General features: G+C 40.7%; 1 protein-coding gene across 2 annotated transcripts in view; it reads right to left on the reverse strand.

The window, feature by feature from the left end:
- The window catches only part of SLC26A4 (solute carrier family 26 member 4), a 55453-nt gene that overhangs the window by 11884 nt on the left and 21818 nt on the right, over positions 1-21751 (reverse strand). For both annotated transcript variants that reach the window (XM_050785206.1, XM_050785205.1), the window contains 10 exons: positions 17116-17263; positions 16086-16199; positions 11892-11969; positions 11656-11751; positions 10327-10433; positions 8248-8317; positions 6101-6193; positions 5067-5162; positions 4208-4438; positions 1758-1812 (listed from right to left, as the gene is read on the reverse strand). In XM_050785206.1, coding sequence (XP_050641163.1) covers positions 1758-1812; positions 4208-4438; positions 5067-5162; positions 6101-6193; positions 8248-8317; positions 10327-10433; positions 11656-11751; positions 11892-11969; positions 16086-16199; positions 17116-17263 — 1088 coding nt within the window. The remainder of the gene's footprint in view (positions 1-1757; positions 1813-4207; positions 4439-5066; positions 5163-6100; positions 6194-8247; positions 8318-10326; positions 10434-11655; positions 11752-11891; positions 11970-16085; positions 16200-17115; positions 17264-21751) is intronic.

Consider the following 21751-nt stretch of genomic DNA (forward strand, 5'->3'; position numbering starts at 1 on the left):
ATAGAAATGGAGGTGACTATAGAAAGAAAAACATATGGTTCAAAAGAAAAGCATAGTAAAACTGTTCTTAGACTGTAGCCCTGTTCAATGTTTATGAGTGTTTATTGTCTACCTGTAGACTGAACTGGATTCTTAATTCTTTTAGCTTTCACTAATATCTGGCTATAACACTCCAATGAAGACCAAGAAGTACTCAATTCCTGAAGCTCTGTAAGTTGAAGCTGAACAACTCAGCATACATTTCAAGAGGTGACTCTCATGCTTAAACTGTGGGCCACAGAGAGAGTTCACCAGAATGCTGGATGCCACAACTAGAGACAATAAAACTACAAACCAAAACGAGAAGTCGCCAACTTCATGCTGTAGACAGCTCCAAGACTGTCAGAACAAGACTCCCTATCATAAGATTCTTATCCCTTTTAATTTTCCCTTACTTTTGCCTACCTCTTTCACTTGGCAGGATAGTGCTGTAGTTAAAATTTCACAATCAGTAGCTTCTTTGGGTAACTTACACTTTCTGCTTTAATTTAAACCAGTCATGGAATGCTAGATTACCTGCTAACTCAACAAGGAAGCATCTGTGCAGTTGGTGACACTTCTTGTTGCACATATATAAATACATCAGGTAACTTGGTTAAAACAGGTAGACTCCTTGTCAGGCTATTCAATTTTAGTTGGTTTGGTTCATGGGAACCCTGGCTAAGGAGCATACTATAAACCCTTGGTGTTATCATCCCAATAGTCATAATAGCAGGTACGTTATACCCTCTCAAAGTTTTAAATGTTTCCACATAGCCACCTGTCAGACATCAAATGGTTTCCCTCTGAAACAACAAAAACTCAGAGAAATGCATGATAATGAGGAGGGCACCATAAGCTATACATGACCTCCTGAGACCAGAAACCCAAAATAATGGTAACAGGGTAGCACTGATCTCCTGCATTTTGTTCACTCTTACCTAGGTGAGAACCTGATCAAACGGGGGGAAATCATCAAATAAAAATGGTGAAGGCCGTTGTCTTAGTCCCCTTGAGTTTTGCCCTCCCAGAGCTTTGCAGCTTCTAGTAGCCAGAATGAAGGAGTAGAGCAGCCTTCGGTGGCTCAAGCAGCTGTGCCCATCCTGCGGTCATGCAAGACACAGGCACATAGTAAAATAAAAAATAAAAATAAAAGGCCATTGTTTTAGACTAAGCTCCTGCACTAGGCCCCAACAGACAAGACTAAAAATCAAAATGGAGTCACTCATGCTAAAGTTTCAAGTTATCCAACCTAAACTAAATTGTTATCTGACCTTTGAAGAAATCAGGAGAGAGGGGTAAGAGCAAATTCCCCAAAACAGCCAGTTTAAATTTCCAGTTGGCATAATAAAGCTTTCTCTGCAATAAACCTCATACAAAAAAGTATCCTGCCATGACCTCATGTTAACTAATCCATTATTTTCCTATTGTTCTGTCTCACTGTCTCTGACTTGCAAGAAAAGTAACTTTGAATGGACTAATATACTCTTTGTCGTTTGCTTTTGCTGTCTTTGGCCTTTTCTGTCTATGAAACCGACCTCTTCCGCTTAGTTCCTTGGAACACTTATTCTGTTTTATGGAATGAAGCATTGCCAGATTCTAGAATTGCAAATAAATGCAATTGAGATCTTTAAAAGAAAAAAAAAAGGGCCTTTAGACATAATGTGCCCACAGTCCCAGGTAGGAGAAAGGGCTTAGGGGAAAGTCTTACAGGTAGATATGTAGATATATGTATTTACCTTGAAGTGATGCAAAATACACATTCACATCAATTCTTTGGAATTCTTTGACAATCTAAAAATAAAAAAGGAGAGTTTGTAACAATTAATAACCTTATCTGCCCATAATTCAGTAGCATTCAGTTACTTGCTCAGGAGAAACATCATTACTTCCATGGTTAATCAGGACTTTAAGGAAAGGTTATTATTGCAAAACCATGGAGGTTTTCAACCTACAGTAATGGTATAATTAGGATTAGATCTCAAGAGATGGCAACATCCAGCACTCAATAGCACAGCACCTGATAGCATGGAGGTGCTAAATAAATATTTGTGGAAAGAAGAGAGTACAGGAGGCTTCTTAATATAGGCCCTGCTGATTGGAGAAGAGATATGGGTGTGGCTATGCTCATCGGGTTCAAAATGTTACAATTGACCTAAAAGTCAAGGCCTCTACTTTGAATGTCAGTGACCTGACTGTGATTTCATGCTACAGCTTTACAAGGTGTTACTCATTGGGAGAAACTGGGTAAGGGGTACATAGGATCTAAATATTATTCCTTAAAACTACATGTGAATTTATAATTATGTTAAAATAAACATTTAATTTTAAAAAGTCAAGACACAAGACCCTTGGTCAATAACAAAAGAGAATTTGAGAATTATGGAGGAACACAAATTAAGACCTCTGTTCAAGTATAAAGTTTGGAGTCTTCTTTAGCTATCATAATATTTGAAAGTAAATATTTGTTGTGTGGGAAATATTCTGGCATTAAATATTTTAAGACTCTCCCCAAAAGTAATTCATTAAACTCTCTGGTCAATACAATCTACAATGGATCTCAGCCAATGCTTAGAGTGAAATGTACAACAAAGAACAAGAGTGTTTTCAAATGAGCTAATAACAAAATCTGCTAAGAGAACTAGAACAGAATCTGTCAGCATATTCTCATACTCTTTTGCCAAGCACAATCACTTCTCTACCTTACCTACCTAGTACACACATCCTGGAATCATTTCTTCCCCTTACAGAGGTAGCATAGAAGCCCTAGCTAAGCTGAACCTCAGTTAGGAGTCAGCTTCATATTATTACATCTGATCGTTGGTGTCTTGACCTGCTTACTTTTCTGCCTGACCCTCTTGATACCTACCTGAAGCTTCACGTAAACTTGATGCTTCAGGTGATGTTCTATTCATCTTCCTTGGAGCACTTACTACAGTTGTTATTTAGAAGATGACTTAATGTTTGCCTTCTCCTCCAGACTGCTAAGTCCCACGTAGGTAGAAACTGTGTCTACTTCATCACTAGTCTCTTGTGCCTGGCAGAGTGCTTAGCACACATTAGGCATTTCACATCTATTTGTTGAAAGAATTAATGATCTTCAGCTTGCATAACTGGTTTCTGATATCATTATTGTTTCTATCCTGCATACTTCTCAACTCTTGCTTTGACTTTCTAGATGCCTGACCTGCTTGCTTCCTACTCTAACCTCTTAATAATGCCTGGTTTTTCCAGTCCTACCATACACCTGGTATTCCTTATCCTGTTGCTGTTAACATAACAAATAGAAATGTAATACTTAACAAACTTTTGCCATTTTTTCTTCTTTTCATATTCCATGTGCTGTACATTCTCAGAAAGATAAAACATAATAAATGTGAATTAATTTGCTGGGGAGTATCTTTGAATCAGATATATATATATTTATATATATAAATACATATATAAATATATATAAATATATATATATAATATATATATAAATATATATAAATATACATAAATATATATATAAATATATATAAATATATATATATAATATATATATAAATATATATATATAAATATATATATATATATATATTTTTTTTTTTTTTTGAAACGAGTCTCACTGCTGCCTAGGCTGCAGTGCAGTGGCACAATCTTAGTTGCAACCTCTGCCTCCCGGGTTCAAGCGATTCTCCTGCCACAGCCTCCTAGCAGCTGGGACTTTGTATTTTTGGTAGAGACGGGGTTTCACGATATTGGCCAGGCTGGTCTCGAACTCCTGACCTCATGATCAACCTGCCTCAGCCTCCCGAAGTGCTAGGTTACAGGCGTGAGCCACCACGCCCGGCCTGAATCAGATACTCTTCTAAACACCTTATATCTATTAGCGTATTTAATCCTTGTAACAACTTATGAAGGTAGATACCATCATTACCTCCATATTACAGATGAAGAAACTGAGATATAGACAGATTAAGCAACTTGCCCAGGGTCATACTGCTAGTAAGTGGTGAAGCCAGTATCTACCCCAGGTAGTCTGGTTCCAGAGGCTATGCTTTAAAATATTACACTTTTTTACAAACGCATTCACCTAGAAAAACTACAAAGCCCATGTATTTGCCCTGTTGCAATACTGGACAACCCACATCATTTTACTATTGCCAAAGCTCCGAATGTATAATTCAGGAAACCAGAACCTTACCACCCTCAGTGACCTCACTCCAACAACGTCCAGGAAAGATATAGCTCCACAGTCAAGCACGAGGCTATGGATGGGCACTTTGGGAACGTTCACTTTGACTGGAAGCTCAGAGTTCCAATCCACTTGAATCTCTATTTCTTTGGTTGGGGTATCAAGTTCCTCCGGATCTTCAATATCTTCATCAGGCTCAAAAGCATTATTTGTTGAACCAGCATCACTTATGATGCCATTCTAAACAAAGAAAACACTGTCAACTTAATTGTGAAAGATTTGAAATGTCTTTCAACCATTCATATCAAATTATCCAAAACTCCTACACACTGTTCCTTGGTAAGCAAAACATCAAGGAGATGAATTCTTAAGGATGAGTTTCACCTCAGCCCAAACTTTGATGTTGTCTAGGAAGAAAACTGGGAGAACAGAGGAGCCAAGAAACTTGTTTTCTGGAAGACTGTGGAACTTTGCCAAGAAATACACTGGCCAGAGAGTCTGAGTAAAAGTTAATAGCTCCAAAAGTCTATGGACTTACTGCCTTCTCTGGTGGGTAGTTTTCTGGCATTGAATTTGCACTTATTTTGTTCCTTTCAGTAAAAATAAAGTATAAAAAATAATGCAGACGTTCTTCATGGTGGGGGAAAAAAATCGCATCCTGTGTTTCCAGGCAGCGCTGCTGATTTTATTTCATTCCCTTCTACTCCCTCTTGCCTATAAGAATAGCTCAGTTGTTCTTTGACACGTACATGTCATTTGTTCGTTCACATCTGGATACTAAAGGGGATATATTTAATTTTAGACCATCTAACTGCTCTCATCAGGGAAAGGAAAGAATTTAAGGGGGAAAAGAAAGATGTTGTCTCACCTTTGTTGCTCTTAATTGTCCATTTTTTATGAGTTTCTGTATTTTCCTCAGTGCTTTCAGCCTCTTATTATATACTCTAATGGCATCAAATCCAACCTTTGGAAATAAATGTCAAGTTACTTAAAATGCCTGGCACCTAAAGCTTGTTAATGGCCACTGTTATCTGTTATCTGGAAAGGCTATTTCTCAAAGGGTATAATTCCTTGAGATATCCTGCCAAAACAGAAATTGTAAGGTCTGGTGGAGTAGATCTCTGTCTACTCCCAGGCTACCCTACTCCTACCCAGAAGCTCAGGGAAGACAGTAGTATATTAAAGGCACCAAGACAGTAAAAGACAAAACAGGAAAAAAAAAAAAAAAACCCCACCAAATACCCTCTTTAGCTTTAAGTCTGGGTTTTCCAAATTCCCTTGGTATCACAGAGCCCTTTTGTTATTGCAAAATCTGTGAACATTCCTCTGAATCAGTTTGCCCTGGAACTCACTTAGAAAAACACTGATTTAGAGGCAAACTCCAAGTTCAAAGCATAGCATGGCATTCAGTACCAGAATTTTCTACTTATTTATTCCAATAGTATTTTTTACTTTTTGCTGCAACAGGGCAACCCTACCTCCGATATCTGTTTCCACTGTCTCTCAGCTCACATAGTTCTCAAACAATTGACATGATTTCTTTCCTTCCGCCAACTGCTGCACAAAGCCTGTTAGTCCAACTAACCTGGATCTCTTCCTTCCATGAACTCTCAACTGTCTATACTACTTATTTGGAACTTACTCAAATTCTGCCTAGAAACATCTCTAATGTTTTTGTCTGGCATAGTTATTACTACCTGGATTTTAACATATGTATTTTTTAATCCCCAAATAGACTCTACATTATTTGAAGGCAAGGATGTTATATTTTAATTCTTATTGCCCTACACAAAGGCAAGAGGGTCTAGGGCCTATTCCTGGTTGGAGCCCTATAAATACTTGTAGAATGAATGAAGTCTCAAAAGAGGTTAGAAAACAAATTTCTAGTGATAAAATACTTACTGTGGACTTGATACATTTTTTAAAACCATCAACATTGCCATAGAAAATAGGACTGGAAAATCTAAGAATCTTCACTCCTTGAGGTTCTTCAATCTGGCATTAAAAGAAATTGTCTGAGGTTAAATAATTTCAAGCCTCAAGTATTTAATTACATTTCTGGCTATTTAGCAAGGAGCCAGGTCACAGTTGCTCAGAGGAGCTGGGTAGCAGCACTCAACTTTTCTCTTCTTTCCTTTCTTTCTTTCTTTCTTTCTTTCTTTCTTTCTTTCTTTCTTTCTTTCTTTCTTTCTTTCTTTCTGTTTGTTTGTTTTTGAGATGGAGTTTCGCTTTGTTGCCCAGGCTGATGTACAGTGGCACAATCTCGGCTCACTGCAACCTCCACCTCCTGGGTTCAAGTGATTCTCCTGCCTCAACCTCCTGAGTAGTTGGGATTACAGGTGCTGCCACCACGCCCCCCCTAATTTTTCCATTTTTAGTAGAGACAGAGTTTCACCACATTGGCCAGGCTGGTCTCAAACTCCTGACCTCAAGTGATTTGCCCGCCTCAGCCTCCCAAAGTGCTGGGATTACAGGAGTGAGCCACTGTGCAAGGCCTCTTCAACTTTTCTTGAATAGGGAGGCAACCTAGGAGGCAGCAGGTTACAAAAACTTTTGGACTTCTACAGTCTCATAAAAGGTCAAAGTTAGAAAGGGCCTTAGAAAGCAATTTATTCAACCCTTTGATTTCCAGATGAAGAAACTGAGGCTTAGAACACTGCCATGATTTGCCTGAAGTTCATACCACTGACTCTCCTGATTTTGCTAACGTTCTTTAAAAGCAGCAAAGAAAAAAAAGCAAAATCAAGGGGATTCGTGGAACTGAGGCCTATGATATCATCTGCTGTTCTCACCCTGACATACAATGGCCACACCCAAAATATAACCCATGAATCATAGAATCATAGACTTTCTGGTCTTCAGGAATCAGCAATTTTAGTCTAGCAACTTCAGATGAGAAAACTGAGGTCCTGAGACGCTGAATGACTTGGGCAAAGTCTCACCAAGATGGAGCCTAGAAGTCAGAATTCCCTAACTCAGCTTAGAGCTCCCTGCCCCAAAGCCAAAAACATCTCTAAATCATTTTAACTCTTAATGGCATTTGGCTCAACATAACGTAAAGATCGCGGAAATAAATTAAGTAGCAGCTACTGAAATCCCAGGTTCAATGTCCAACATTTTTTTAATGTTAAGGTAAAATTAGACTACAACTTCGCAGGGTTCACATTATTATTATTATTATTTGCTAAATTTGTATTTTCTTAATTTACTTTCTCTGTTTTTTTATCTTTGTTTCCTCTAGTCATCACTAAGCAATTTTATTTGCAGCTGACACAAGTCAATCAATGGGATGTTTAATTTCTTTGTTTTTCATTTCTTGTGTCATATATTATTTCTTCTAATTCCAGAGATAAAGCAAAGTATCAAATAATAAGGTCTTGGTCATAGAGAACTTGATAATCTCTTGTTAGAACTGAATAAAGAAAATCTTACAGAAGATAAGAATTATATACCAGATAAATACAATTTTGGATGAACGTCTAGAAATTGCCTATTATTTTTAAATTCCTTTTACAATGGTTTTATATTAAAATGACATTCAGCTGGCCAGGCGCGGTGGCTCACGCCTGTAATCCCAACACTTTGGGAGGCCAAGACCAGCAAATCACTTGAGTTCAGGAGTTTGAGACCAGCCTGGGCAACATGGTGAAACCCTGTCTCTACTAAAAATACAAAAATTAGCCAGGCATGGTGGCACCTGCCTGTAATCCCAGTCACTAGGGAGGCTGAGACAAGAGAATCACTTGAACCCAGGAGGCAGAGAGTGCAGTGAGCTGAGATCATGCTGCTGCACTACAGCCTGGGTGAAGAGACTCCATCTAAAAAGAAAAAAAAAAAAAAAAAGACATTCAGCTAGCATGGATAAAATTCATATAAGACATGGGTGTCAGAAGGTGCATTGGATCAAAAGTTTTCGTGGCACCCCCTGTGGACTAACAGACTTTCCCAATAGGTATTTCTCCCTTTGGCTACCTTGTACATAAAACAGAGCTGCTGAAATTTCAGGCTAGTAAATCCAAGTCCAGCAAATGTCTCACAATGGTACTTACGTTTTTGTAATTCTTGGTACTTTTGTAGATATCTGTGCTAGGAATGCTTCCAAGGCCATTCCAAGAAGGACTAGAAGAAAAGATATCAAGGTCAAGATTTTTTGGAACAGCCATATTTTGGAATAAAAAGTTAAAAACAACAGCTACTAAAGAGCCCATCATTCTGGTGTTTTGGACTCTGTCTTTATTGCAGATGACATTTTCCTGTAGCTAACTCTGAAATGAACAGCTGGTGTTTGTGTGGAATCGGCAGGGGAGGGGAGAAACTGTGCCTCTCTTCTGATGGCTGAGAGAAATAATGAGCATCATACTTGCACGTGCACAACACGTTATAGGATAAGCAAAGAGCTTTCACACATGTGAAATCTTATTTAAGCCCTGCCATAACCCTGAAAGGTCATCAGTATTATCCTGATTTTTATTGTTAAGTAAACTTCTTAAGAGAAGTAAGAAAAGGCCTGGAGGCAAAGGGCAGCAGAGTCTCTGTCTTTAACCCCTTGGTCTTGCAGTGCCTGGAACTTCTTTGTGACTTAGTCATTTTTTATAGAAATAGGAGACTGGGAAGACCAGAAATAAGTCCTTCCAGTCAACCAGACTATTGATTTCCTGTTCCTGATGCAATCAGATAAATTCCGTGATTCTTCATGTGTGACTAGAGACATGCTCAATACAATTCCTGAAGAAAGAGTATCTGTTTAGTGTACTTTCAGCATTGTGCTCTCTGGATCAGCATGATAATTACTGGAAATTAAATACTGTGGAGGATACTGCTTTTTGTTGGCTAAAAGCCTAGATACCAAACTAGCAGCTAAAATGTGCCACCAGTTTTACCTTGGCTTGCAGGGTTGTGCTGATTTTTAACTTAAAAGTTCGTAAGCTAATCTCTCTCTGTAAAACCCTTCTTTTCCAACCACATCCACCCAAGAAAAAATAGATACTGAGGCGTATACAGCATGAGAGACAGCATCTTCTAAGGAGAGTTTCTGAGACGTGTCCTCGCAGCAAATTGGGCACTTTGGGAGCCTGCAAACCTTCTCGGGCCCTTGGGCAATCATTTAGGGTGCTGAGGTAGAAAACACAAGCCTTTTGGGTAGGCACCAATACACCAAGGTAGGGAAGGAGGGCAGGAAGGAGAACTGGCTGGTGGAACAGGAGAGGTGAGCTGATGCTAAGCTGAAGACACCTATCCTGATGTTTTTCCAGGTGTCTTCTTCTTTCATGGCCCAAGCACAGGCAGAGCAGGGGCCAGAAGTCTGAAAAGATGATGGACACCTTGAGGAGGGAGAGAGAGACTCTGTTCCCCTCTAGGCCCAGGAGAGCACTTAACTAATGCCTCTCTAGAATAAAAACAAAACCAACCAAAAAACCACCTACAGGCTCCTCACCTTCCCTCACAGGATGTTTTCCATTATTTAAATCATGTCTTTGCTGCCTTCACTCTGCATATGAGCTAATTGTTTCCTTCACATAATCGTGCGGTTTATTGGTTATATGCCTGATTGGTTATACGACAGGGTTGATTGAATTTTGGCTGTCATCAGCTATTTTAAAGTCCTCCTGTTCTGGGTTATGTAACTTTTGGTTACTAGCTTTAAAAAAAGAAAATGAACTATAATATATAGCAGCTGTCTTGTCCCAAGCCTGTGCCCAGCGCCTTGCATTCCTCATCTCATTTAAAGAAGTAACTACAAAGCCACCTCAGCCTTCGGCTAAACTATGTACCTTTCACTCTTACCACAACTAAATGGAGAGCACAGCAGTGGAGGACATGACTAGGCACATAGGTTCAAATCTTAGCTCTGCCACCTACTAGCTGTGTGATCTTAGGGATGCTTCTTAGCCTTTCTGAATTTCTCTTTTCTCACCTGTAGAATGAGACGAGACTAATCAAACCTATTCAGAGACTATTTTTGAAGATTAAGTATGTCTGTAAAACACTGTGTGCTTAATGCATAGAAGCACTCAATATACAGTAACTATAATGAAAGAAAGTGGCTTCACTACATTTATCAAAATGGTATAAGAAAGCTCAGAGTGTGTTTTTCTGTTTATAGGAAATCTGGGTTTTACGTTACTCACAACTGAACTCTCAGGACCACAGTCAATAGTCCAAATACAAGGCCAGCTAGTAAACCAAGATCCAGCCCCAGAATGATGGACACTATACACGTAAACACCCAGATAACCTACGGAAAAAATAGAAATGAAAATAATTATATTAATGTTATCAGGTACCATCATGTGATAACTACCTATAAAAATAAGATCAATTATCCACAAACAAATTACAGTTGTTTTTTTTTTCTTTTGAGACAGGGTCACACTCTGTTGCCCAGGCTAGAGTGCAATGTCACCATCATAGCTCACTGCAGCCTCCATCTTCTGGGCTCAAGTGATCCTCCAGCCTCACCCTCCCAAGTAGCTGGGACTACCCACAGCTACTACCACCACACCTGGCTAACTTTTAATTTTTTATTTGTAGTAGAGACAAGGTCTCACTGTGTTACCCAGGCTGGTCTCAAATTCCTGAGCTCAAGTGACCCTTCTGCCTACCAAAGTGCCGGGATTACAGGCGTGAGCCACTGTGCCTGCCCAAATCACAGCTTTTTAAAAATATTGTGACTTCATTCATTTTATATTTAAGTGGCTGTAGAAACTGGACTTCTCAATTAAGACCAACTGTCCCATTTTATTTATTTCTAACCTTTTGAATAGCTAATATATTTGCATGGTTCAGAAGGGAATTATTAAAAAGGGGAAAACTCTCGCTCACAACCCTCCCCCTTCTCCACCCATTCCCAACTTCCCTCCCTCCTTGTATCCACTTTTATTTCTGCCTGTGTCTGTGCTTTTCCCCAGCATTTCTATTCTGGTCTCTTTTTCACTTAACGATTTGTCTTGGAAAATTTTCCATATCAATATGTAGGAAGTCTTCTCATTCTTTTTATGGTTTAAATTAGAGAGGAACTCTGAAGGATTTAACTTCTGATTTTTAGTTTCTCAGAATAGTTGTGAAGGTTATGTTAGTCAGAGTTAAAGTCAGCATGGGTTTTTACATTTCGTATTTTGTTTTTGCATTGTTTTATATGTTGTTTGTCCTTCTAAACTAGGGCGTTTAAACATTTTTTTTTTTTTTTTTTTTTGCGTTTAGAAGGCCAAAGGTGTATGAATGAGCCTCATATGGGATTCTTGCTGGAAATTGACCTTCCCAGAGATACAGGATCTTCACAAAGTGCAGTTCACATGGAAGACTTCATGGCTTTGATTTATCCACACAATTCTAATTTCTCCTCTGGAGTTCCCAAAGTGCGAGTGAGACTTAGGGGATAGGGGGAATATAGTGATATGGCAGGAAGCATATAAGAACCAAATCTTATTTCAGATAAAAAGGGATGGTAGGTGACTTACAGCATCAATCTTATTCTGCCTCCACAGACGAGGAATGTCACACACCTGCATAAACATCCCTTTCAGGTTGGCAATCACAACAGCTGCTAAGACCGACTGCCAAGAGAGACAGAGAAGGCTGTGTTATTCAGGGAATGGTTTTCCATGTGATGATTGTTAAACCTCCTCTTATTTATCTGCTAGCAGAGTAGTGAAGGGAAATTACGCAATCGGTATGCCGAGAAGCAGGGTTATACCTTCTGCAAGGGTTCCAGAAGCTTCCCCAGGGCAAGAATAGCGATCATCACAATCCCAGCAGAGATGATGCCAGCAACCTGGAAGACACACACCTCCCATGAAAAGGATTCGTTCTTCTCCCTTGTGTCTTCCAGCTCACTGAATGTGTGTATGAGACAGCCTGTTCACAGACACACTTCATACTTCCCTGCCTCCCCCTTCTGCTCAATACTGGAGAGAAAAGTGAGAGTTATTTGCTCAAACTACAAAACTGAACAAAAATGCTATCTATATATGCTATGGCAGAGAAGTTAAAGAAAATATGGAAGCTGATCCCGTGAAATTAAAGCCAGTTTGACAGGGATTTTATTTAGAGATAGTACACAGCTGCAGTTTCGGCGTTTATTCAGGCCAACCTTCTAGTTATTTGCCATGGCAGGAAACATGGACCAACCCCCCTTTCCTAACAACAGAGATCATTGTCATATCTTGGGAAATAAATTCTCATGGCACATAGCTGATTCTTCTGCATTATTGAAGCTGCAGCTATAATAGCAACTCGGATAACACTTCATACTTGTAGCACATGGTCTCATTAAAGTCTCAGAGAAAATAAATTTACTCATCCTGTTGCAAATTCAAAATGCCACATTGGCACATTGAGAGATGGGATTGTGTCTCCTGCTTCCTGGCACAGTTGAATGGAGGCAGGCTCAGAGCTTTGCCCCAAGGCAGCCTGAAACAGTGGCTATGGAGTGACAGGGCAATAGCAGGGGTAAAAGGAAGCTTCAGAAACTTTACCTTCGCTGGCAAAAATAGCTCTCCTAAGATCCATAAATAGGAGAGAGACTGAGGGGGTGGGAACTACTCTCTCGTTTGATTAGATGACCAATGAATTGTCTGTTGTGACAGCTGGGGCAGAGCCGAGGTGAAGATTAGAAGCTCTGAAACAAAGAAGAAAAGGAGGCAGAGAACTACAAGCAAAGCAATCAGAGGGGAAGCAACAGGGAAGATTGTGTTGAGCACAAGTACTGCCTAGTGCAAGAGGTCTGAGTTACAGGAGACAGACACAGCAAATATAAACAGAAAATTAGAAAGCATTCGCTCCACCTGGCAAATTGATCTGGAAAATTAATCTAAACATATTTAGATTATAGTTGGGTCAGCCTGAGGCAATATGATGTGTACAAGGTACTAAAAAGTGTGCTTCATATGTCCGGCTGCCTTTTCTATGCTCTTCCTATCCCCACCCTAGATTCCCAGTTCCCTGGTGCTCTTCCCCTTCTCCTAAGCAGAGAAGCTGATATGCTCCTTCCCTCCCTTCTCTTCGCTTTCCTTCATATCCCTTCCCTTCCTCTCCCTTCTCCTTCCTTCCATTTTCTTCTTTCCTTCCTTCCCTTATTCCTCCCTTCCTTCCTTGCATGCAATTACTCAACCAGTATTTACTGAGCCACTTGCGTCTCACTGTGGATGTGGAGCTCTGTAAACTGGAGAAAGACATGGAGATCTGGGGACAAGGACCACAGTCAGCTGCCAAACTCATGTCAGGAGGGTGACCACCTACTTGCCAAGTATATGTCATAATTAGTCGCCAATGATGGGAGGCCAAGGCTAATTTTGGCCACTATATTAAAATCGGTGAGTGATCAATTATTTGTACTTACTTGATAAGGCTTGTTTGTGAGAAACTCTGTAGACTTTATATCTACAAGCAGATTCAGTTACTAAAAAATTATTCTGTTAAGGGCGGGGGTAATCAGAGCTAAAGAGTGGCTTGTAATCAGAATTACTTTTCCATGAGTCAGAAGAAGTCAGATGGGGGTGAGGGAAAGAAAAGGTTCCAATGTTTAATTCTTCTACAATCTGTAGATGTGCTAAAAACAGTTCATGTCCACCAATACTCATTCTTCCATTCATTCATTCAGCAAATATATGCCAGGTGCTTCTTATGTGCCAGGCACAATATATGTATCATAGATGCTAAGATGCTATTCTTACCTAAAGGAGTGAAACAATGAGCATTTACAAGTATGTGCTAAGACTTTACATTTTCTTAGTTAATCCTCACACTATCCCTATGAGAGGGATGCAATTCTCATTTCCATTTTGTAGATGCTGAAACCAAAGTTCCAATATAAGAGAAAACACAAGAAGCCACATAAGAGAAGCCCTGCCAGTTTATTTGTCCATCAGTCCCTGGATTTCAGTTCAGGCACTTAGACTTTTAACCCCAGAATTTAGTATACATTTCAATAATTAAATATCAAGCCATTTCTTCACTCGTTTCATTCTTCAATGCTGAAATCCTGGCATCCTTCATTCCTAAATATAATACATGCCAGTATGTGGCAGGGGGTATTAGCTTACCAGAACACCATTATCCCCCAAACCCTCTGCCAAGGAGGTAACTTTACATGGGCGTTCTTACTGGGACTGCCAGCCCAGGCCTCATTTGAGCCTGGAGGTAACATCAGGAGAATGGACATCAGCAGTTTGAGATGTGCCTGCACCCGCTGAAGACCATGTGCTCTGGAGAGCTTGGCAATGCTCCGTCTCAAATGAAAGCAGCAGAAGCTCCTACTGCTGACAGCTGCAGCCTGAAATGGGCACAGCTTTGGAAATTGGCTCTGACCTCTTCCCCTTGACCACAGATCTCTGGCTATGCCTCCGGATATGAGCTGTATTATTTTACCTGCTCCCTCAGAGCTGGAAATATTTGCAACAAAAAACAAATTAAGAAAAGTTCTGAAAATAAAAATTTTTGTTGAAAAGCAGCCCCAAAACTGGAAGAGGCCAATTCTTCCAAGTCTGTCACAAGATCCATTATAAATAGGAAAGGAGCATCACATGTATATTGGGGACAATTAAAGCTCTCCCTGGGCAAGTCACTGTTAGAGTCATTCGTTTTTTCAGTTATTCTCATATATATATATATATATATATATATATATATATATATATTTTGACACAGAGTCTCGCTCTTGTCATCCAGGCTGGAGAGCAATGGCACGATCTCAGCTTACTGCAACCTCCACCTCCCGGGTTCAAGCAATTTTCCTGCCTCAGCTTCCCAAGTAACTGGGATTACAGGCATCCCCACCACACCTGGCTAATTTTTGCATTTTTAGTAGAGAAGGGGTTTCACCATGTGGCCAGGTTAGTCTCAAACTCCTGACCTCAATGGATCTGCCCACCTCAGCCTCCCAGAGTGCTGGGATTACAAGCATGAGCCACGGTGCCCGACTTACATTTATTTTTTAAGCGTCCCTGCCTTAATAAAACCCATTTGAAGACTGTGTGTGTGCGTGTGTGTGTGTGTGTGTGTGTGTGTGTGTGTTTATTGCACTATGTAGTTTGTTTGTTGTTCTTTGTAGTCTCAATGTACTTCTTACTCCTAAATAATAGTTCTTTTGTGTTGGGAAGATAAGGCCCTCAAGGCACAAGAGACAGAAGCACAATTCCTGAGTCTGTCCCTTGTGGCCATCTGCTTGGTGTGGTCTCTTCAATTGTGTCCTGCTGGAAAGAGTGGCCTTTGAGCATGGCTCCTGAGCTTTCTGAATGCTGAAGGAGGGATTATCCAGAGATTAACTAGGATGCTGGCTTTTTGGCCACCTTGTAAAGGCAACAACTGCAAACCACATTTAAAAGATAAGATTAAACCCACATGCAGAACTTCAAGAACATGAATCTTACTCAGGAAGAAATGCCAAAAATGTTACAACAAAAATATTCTTGGCTAGCAAGCTGTTGTTCTGTTGGACCAAGAGCCCTGGAGGAAGTTCCTGATCCTTGTAAAGGAAATGTGAATAGAGCTTTTCACTTTCCTGAAAATAGAGTAACTCCTAAAGCCAGGAAGCATTTTTACTAGGCCATCTGTCTCCCCAGGTAACAAATTAACAAAAATCAGCATCCTTCATTACTGATTCCTTGTCAGTTGTTATTGACCATGGAGAAGCAGGTAAGTGTAGCTACAAGCCCGGTGAGCACTGACACAAATAGATTTGAGAATCGCTGTATCAGAAAACCATACATGTCGTTTTGTTAAGAGATTTTAGGTGAGGGAGTGGAACAAAAGGAATAGGCCTGAGGTGAATCTGATTAGGAAGTACAAGTCTGAAAGGTGAATTGTCCTGCTAAGCTCTGTGCCAGCCTTCCTCGGTTGCCATGACTCGGCTTGTTTTCTGAGATGGATATCACAAGGCTGTTGCTCCTACCTGTGTCTTTCCTCCAGTGCTCTCCTGGACGGCCGTGCGGGACAGAGCAGTGGTGGCCACAAAACAAGAGAAGAATCCTGAGAAGATGTTGCTGATCCCAAAGGCAATGAATTCCTAAGGGAGAGACTGGATGACAACGATCCTACAAATTGAATCTTTGCAAGACCTTCGCTGAGTATTTCAGGAAGTACATTAAGAACGAAAACTCCCATGCCCACCCTGCCTGGTGGTCCAGTTTAATTTTTACCGTGATAGGTACTTGAGGTCCTTGTACAACATCAGGAGTTTGGACTCCATACCATCCAAGAGCGGTGCTCTCGATAATTTTTAAAGTTGACAAGAAATAGCATGTGATCGTTTGCTAAGCTTTTTCACTGCCTAGTGAATGGAATGTCTGCAGCTCTCACATAAGTGTTTTTCTGTGGCTGAATATTCGCTATGAAGCATATTACGACTAGCAGTGCTGTTATTCTGCTTGATTACTAACCATTTAACTGCTGTCATTGCTATACTGTATCTCCAGAAACGTATAGATACAGAACTTGCAAATTTGCAAGCAGTGTGAAATCAGCTTACCTGGCAATGTCTCACATACCTACAAAAATTGCCTGTATATATTAACTGCACAGTGAACCACCTCAATTTAAAGTGGTCACAACTATTATTAATGTTTGTTGCACTACTTTGTCACATTATAACTGCCATTAAAAATAATTGCCAAGAGGTACTGGGTTACATGAAGAATTCTCTTTCTGACCTAATATGTTCATTTTGAATGTTATTTATGACCTGACTGAATTAGCTCTTTTAAAATCAGTGTTATTTCAACTTATTTCTTTAAAAAGCAAAGTGATGCAGTGTGTCTATTCCAAAATAATTTCTAATTAGCAAACACGAGAGGAAAACCAACCCAATAAGGTCTGGTGAAAAAATCCAACCCCTTCTTTAACTGACAGCAAAATCTTTTCCATTTATGTTTTTTTCCTGTTTCCAGCCCTATAAAACCAGTTCAGCAAAAGGGCACCCATACCTGGTTCCCATCGATGGAGTAATCATACTTGGTGGCATATACTTTTCCTACTGACACTGCGATAGCATAAGCCACCACAGCGATGGAAAATGATGCAGCCAGCATCTCCGAGAACAGGCTCACAGGTGGAAGTGCAGGAGGCAAAAACCTAGTGAGTTTTTAAATGCAAAATGCTGTGAAGATTTGACCACTATTCTTTTTCCCCATCTCATCAAATGCTATATCCACTCAGTCACATATTAATATGAAAGTACTTGATCCAAAAGAACAAAAAGCACTTGAAATGCATACATGATAGTAGCAGCTTTTATAATGTTTAATCAGAAGTTGGTGTTATCTCACTGGCTGATTTCTCTGTCCTCTATTTTCGAGCCTACCCATGCTGCCTCTTCTATATCTCTCACATGAATAAATCTGCTGTTACTGATTCTTTAATATCATACAGCCCCATCCATGTCATTTCACATGTTAGTGTTTCTCCTTCCACAATTCCATCTTAAAGGTCTTTGAATTTAAAAGATATTTTAGCCATAATATGAGATTTACTGTGTATGAAGAGGTATCAGGTCTGTTAAAGAAACAAAGAATGTATGATGCTAAAAGAGCTCAGTGGAAAATCTTTTTTTGAGAGCTATGACATTTAAAATCTTCTTAAGGCAAAAAAGATTAAATTAATGTAATTATCACAATGCTCCACAGTGACTAAAATATCTCAATGATTGTGGAGTCCAATGACTATTGTTTGACAAAACCAGAGCTACCCTACAAACCGTATAAAAAAAATTAACCTGCAGATTACATCATGAGGTTGTCTCAAATATGAAAATTTGGGACATGGACCTATGTCTTGATGACTCTCCATATGGTGTAATTCCAGAGGCCCCCAGTCATGAAATGTCTCCCCGACCTACCTCACTTATGCCTAAAGTTTCTTTAATAAGGACACTACATTTTCCCGTATAATTAGAGAAGAGTGGTAAAAATAAAATAGAAATAAAGTTCTTAGAGAAAACCATAGAGAAAGTTAAACCTAGCAAGCATCCTAGGTATTGTTGAATCCACCTCTCTTGTTTTGTTGATAAAGGAACTTAGACTTGGAAACGTGAAGTGATTTGCTTGAGGTCAGTTAGTGGGTCCAGGTCTAAATGTTAGATATTAGATGATTTCCTACCTAATAAGATCTGTGTTGTTCTCTGCCCTTGCAGCCTTACTCTCCCTACCAGTGAGGTCAATTTTCAGACTCCTTTTCTCCTTATATCCCATCCTACCCCACAAGGAGACTCTGGAATGAACCCCATCTATAGACAGACAGGATGTTGGAAACCCTGATCTAACAGTTGGGTGACTCAGCATCACATCACCTGCTAGTTGGGATGTGACTTGGGACCACACTTCTCAAAACAGGCTCGTGACTTGCTCCTGAGACCCAGTCAACCCTACTTCAGGTCACTTGGACTTGTCAGAGTAACTTTCCAGTTTCACATACAGTTTAGTTTTGATAGCAGCCTAATGCACACTGCCTGCCTGGCTGCCTAGTTCTCCAAATATAACCTGATCCTTGATTATCCAGGGTTGCAAAGTGTAAAGTGCAAAGACTTACGTCAAAGGACCAGAATCACTCTCAAATGACTTTGGGCATGTTATTTAACCCACCACGTCCCAGTTTCCTCAGCTGCCAAACGGGGACTGTATACTCTTCTCATAAGATTCAATGAGGAATCACCTGTGTAAGTAATTAGTGTCTACACATATAGTAGGTTCTCGGTATATATTGAGAGAACCTAAGTCTGTCATACTCCTGCCACTCATGTCTGCTGTCTTGCTGAACCCTAAGTGTGCCAATTATTTGCCCCAAACCAATTGAAGTCCCAAACCAATTTGCCCCCAAACCAATTGAAGTCCCGTCTGGATATCTTATAATGACCTGTAAGTAAACCTTTTTTCCTTGCCCTTGCCCTCCTTCTGTGGACATAACTCTCCAAATTTTTTGCTCAGTGGGCCTGTTTGGCCCCAGCCAAGCATGTCAGGCCTGATCATGAGACATCACTACCAAGAGCCCAAGGGGAGTGAGCATGTGAACACACACTTATCTGAAAATATGAAGACTAGGAGAAGTGAACCTTGAAGGGCCCAAAATTCCACAAACAGGCCAGTGTCCTAAACAGAATACCAAACAGAATACCACAATACTTCAGACTGGGTCTGAACACTTAGCAAATGCACCACCACTCCAGCTAGAGGAGAAGAGTAGCCCTCAGAAAGCAGCCAGGAAGAAACCCCTGTGGTTTTGTTGACTTTGCCCCTGCGCTACGCTTTCAAGTACAACTGCAAAGCACATACTTTAAAAACAACAGTAGGCCTGAGTTCCCCAGATCAACTAATGGAACCCAGATTGATGGGACAGGGCACGTTCTGTGGGCCACCTATAACCTGATACATGATAAGAAACCTGACAAAAGGGGTCTGTAACAGTGCCTGTAATCCCACCACTTTGGGAGGCCGAGGCAGGTGGATCACCTGAGGTCAGGAGTTTGAGACCAGCCTGGCCAACATGGTGAAACCCCGTCTCTACTAAAAATTAGCCAGGCATGGTAGTGTGCACCTGTAGTCCCAGCTACTCAGGAGGCTGAGGCAGGAGAATCACTTGAACCTGGGAGGCAGAGGTTGCAGTGAGCTGAGACCATGCCACTGCATACCATGCTGGGTGACAGAGTGAGACTCTGTTTCAGGAAAGGAAGAGAAAGAAAGAAAGCAAGAAAGGAAGAAAGGAGAGAGAAAGAAAGAGGAAGGAAGGAAGGAAGAAAGGAAAGGGAAGGGAAGGGAAAGGAAGTGAAGGGAAGGGAGGGAAGGAAGGGAATGAAAGAAAGAAAGAGTAATAAACACGACAACAAGAGGACCTCTGGAACTGACGAGGACAGGAGGCAAGATAGTGAATAGGGACTAAAATTTAGAGGACAGAGTCATCAAACTTGTTATGGATTTACACACACACACACACACACACACACACACCCCCACAGAGATCATGCCACTGCATTCCAGGCTGGGTGACAGAGTGAGACTCTGTTAAAGAAAAGAAAAAAGAGAGTAACAAACATGACTACAAGGGGACCTCTGGAACTGGCAAGGACAGGAGGCAAGAGAGTGAATAGGGATTAAAATTTAGAGGACAGAATCTTGTTATGGGTTTACACATATACACACATGCGCGCACACACACACACACACAACACTATAACAGAAGAGGTAAAAGAGAAGCCTAGGGTAGGATGAGTAAGGAACTGGACAGATTACGAGTTGCAGATAAGGACCAGTTGCATGAGAAGAGAGGCACGTGACTGGCCCTCATAGTGTCTGCTGGTTAAGAAAGCACCCAGGATGAGAGAATGAGTGAATCCTAGAGGGACGCTTAGATGCCGACTGGACAAGGAAAAGTTGTGTGTTTCTACCAGGAAAGGGAGTGGAGGGAAGGGCATGGAGCCACTGTTTTTGGCTGTCCAATGGGGCATTGTTATTGGGGACAGAGTGATTCTAACATATGGTCCCGACCCTCAATAGGATAAAGGGAGCTACCAGCAGCAGCCTTAATGGAGGATTGAAGCAGGGAGGAGATCAAAAGGGGGCATATCACAATCTCTCTGTCCCTCTTCCTTTCACTGTGCTCACCTCAGGGCCACTTTAATACTCTGCTTGCTCTTTTCCAATCTCTCCACCCCACCCTTTCCCTTTCAGGTTTGTTAATATTGTCAGAATTGCTTCTGTGCTACCAAGTGAGATCAGATAACCAAGGCCTTTGTTGGGGCTTGTTTATAATGACATAGGCTTGGGTATTTTATTCCTTCAACGAGTGTTTTCTGAGAGCTTACTGTGAGATGAGCTCTGTGCTCTGGGACAGAGCTGAACAACACAAATGGGGTCACTGCCCTCGTGGAGGAGCTTAAAGTCCCTGGGGCCAGGCAGGTTAGATTAGCTGACCAAGCTGACCAGGCGGTCTGTCAAAGGATTCAGCTTCATTAAACTCAAGGGCGAGAGGCTAGAAATCTGTTCTCAGGAGGAGCGCACAGGAAGGCTCTGCAGAGGACCTGGAGGGATAATTTAGGGCAGAAGAAATGAGTTCCCCAAACCAACTAATGGAACACGGATGGATGGGACAGGGCCTGCTCTGTGGACCACCTATAACTTGATACATCCTAGGAAGCCTGACAAAAGAGATCTGTAAAGTATCTTTTTCTGTAATTGTTTCTAACTAATGAAATCATCTAACTGTTAGATCAGATTTGTTGATCCTCTCTTAAAGAGTTTCTCCAGTTTCCTTGAGGGCAAGAATCACTTGAGGCACTTTTGAAAAATATTAATTCCTGAGCCCATCCTCTGGAAAGCCTGATTCAATAGGTTTCGGGTGGGAACCAGGAATCTGTGTGAAAAAGGATCCCATGTGATTCTTACAAAAAGGTAAGTTTGAGAAACACTATAATGGATAGCATGTAAATTAAGTCCCATGTAGCCTGTGCTTTTTCAAATAGTTTGGAACAGGTATTAGAAGAAATTATAAGATTCATCAAATGGGAATACAGCAGTTCCCTGTAGAATAAGCTCTGGGAATAAGCTTGCCTGAGGAAGTTTCTACTAAGAGAAT

Source organism: Macaca thibetana, chromosome 3 (assembly GCF_024542745.1).
Source record: "Macaca thibetana thibetana isolate TM-01 chromosome 3, ASM2454274v1, whole genome shotgun sequence".
Classification (NCBI taxonomy): domain Eukaryota; kingdom Metazoa; phylum Chordata; class Mammalia; order Primates; family Cercopithecidae; genus Macaca; species Macaca thibetana.